The sequence below is a fragment of the Pundamilia nyererei genome, unplaced genomic scaffold, assembly GCF_000239375.1.
Source record: "Pundamilia nyererei isolate P.nyererei 1_Seehausen unplaced genomic scaffold, PunNye1.0 scaffold02147, whole genome shotgun sequence".
Lineage (NCBI taxonomy): Eukaryota > Metazoa > Chordata > Actinopteri > Cichliformes > Cichlidae > Pundamilia > Pundamilia nyererei.
Window position 1 is genome coordinate 5,709 of NW_005189548.1, and position 1,126 is coordinate 6,834.

The window sequence follows — 1,126 nt, forward strand, 5'->3', positions numbered from 1 at the left end:
TGTCTTGTGGATTTAAGAGACGTTTCCTTTATCTTTGACGACAAGACTTCATGACCTCACCTGCAGGGGATTCAGATAAAACCACAAACTAGTCTAATCTGGAAAAACAGGCCAGTGATTTCCCAGGATACACATATAAACTAATATGTATCTTTATGTCATTGTAGACTAGTAATGCATTTATCATATACTTAGTATTGTGGATTCTTTAGCCATAATTCATAGTAATATTTCACTGTAGCTGTTATACCAACATAATCTATATATTTCCATTTATTCACAGGGAAGTTTGGATCATAATGATTATGAATGACATAATTAAAATTTTCTGTATACATAGATAAAAATTAAATTCTGTTATTAAGATGCACATATAAAACTGCAGAAGATTTGTGATAAATCATGGTACATATGTGCTGTACATAAGTGGGGGAACATACTGTGCATGTGTATATGAGTGGTTATGATTATGGTCCATGCTGACGGTGTGAATGTGTGTCTGTGCTGCTTGTTGCTGTTAAACTTTAGATAAGCCGACAGTGAAGCCCGAGGTGACCGCTTACAAAGCAGCAAACAGTACCAGCCTCGGGGGGAGGAGCGCGCTGGTGTGTCAGGCCTCAGGAATGATTCCTCCTCTGGTCCAGTTCTCCTGGAAAAGAGAGAAGAACGGCCGGCTGGAGGATCTGCCCCCTGCTGAGGTGGAGCAGCTGGAAATCAAAGAGCCAGGACGCATCACTTCCATCACGGTGCTCGATCAGGGTGATATCTACTCATATAAATACCTCTGTGAAGTCAACCACGAGAAAGGCAAAGTGACCGGCCAAAACAAAATAGGTAACTAACACTTCATGACTGAGTGATTCAACATTCAGAGAATATCCAGAGAGCAGAGGAGAAGGTCACTGACATGACTTTGTTAATTCTTTCCTTTTCTTTTACAGAGATTAGAGGACCTTCTCCTCCCCCACCGCCTCCCCCACGCTGGTTTAAAGAGAGGCTGCTGTGTCTGATGTACACAGTGCTGATAGCGAAGAGTCTGGCGTACTTCTGTGGACTCTCTCTGCTCGGGATCACGAGAAAGAAGGGACGTTCAACCAACAGCACACCTGCTAACTGACTGTCTTTA

The 1,126-nt window shown here is 42.5% G+C and overlaps 1 protein-coding gene across 1 annotated transcript in view; it reads left to right on the forward strand.

The window, feature by feature from the left end:
* Positions 1-1,117, forward strand: part of LOC102209358 (protocadherin beta-7-like) — a gene marked incomplete at its 5' end in the record, with an annotated part of 3,384 nt that extends 2,267 nt beyond the window's left edge. Inside the window, 2 exons of the mRNA XM_005755615.1 lie at positions 529-834; positions 942-1,117. Of these exons, the coding sequence (XP_005755672.1) occupies positions 529-834; positions 942-1,117 (482 nt within the window). The remainder of the gene's footprint in view (positions 1-528; positions 835-941) is intronic.
* Between the last annotated feature and the right edge of the window lie 9 nt (positions 1,118-1,126).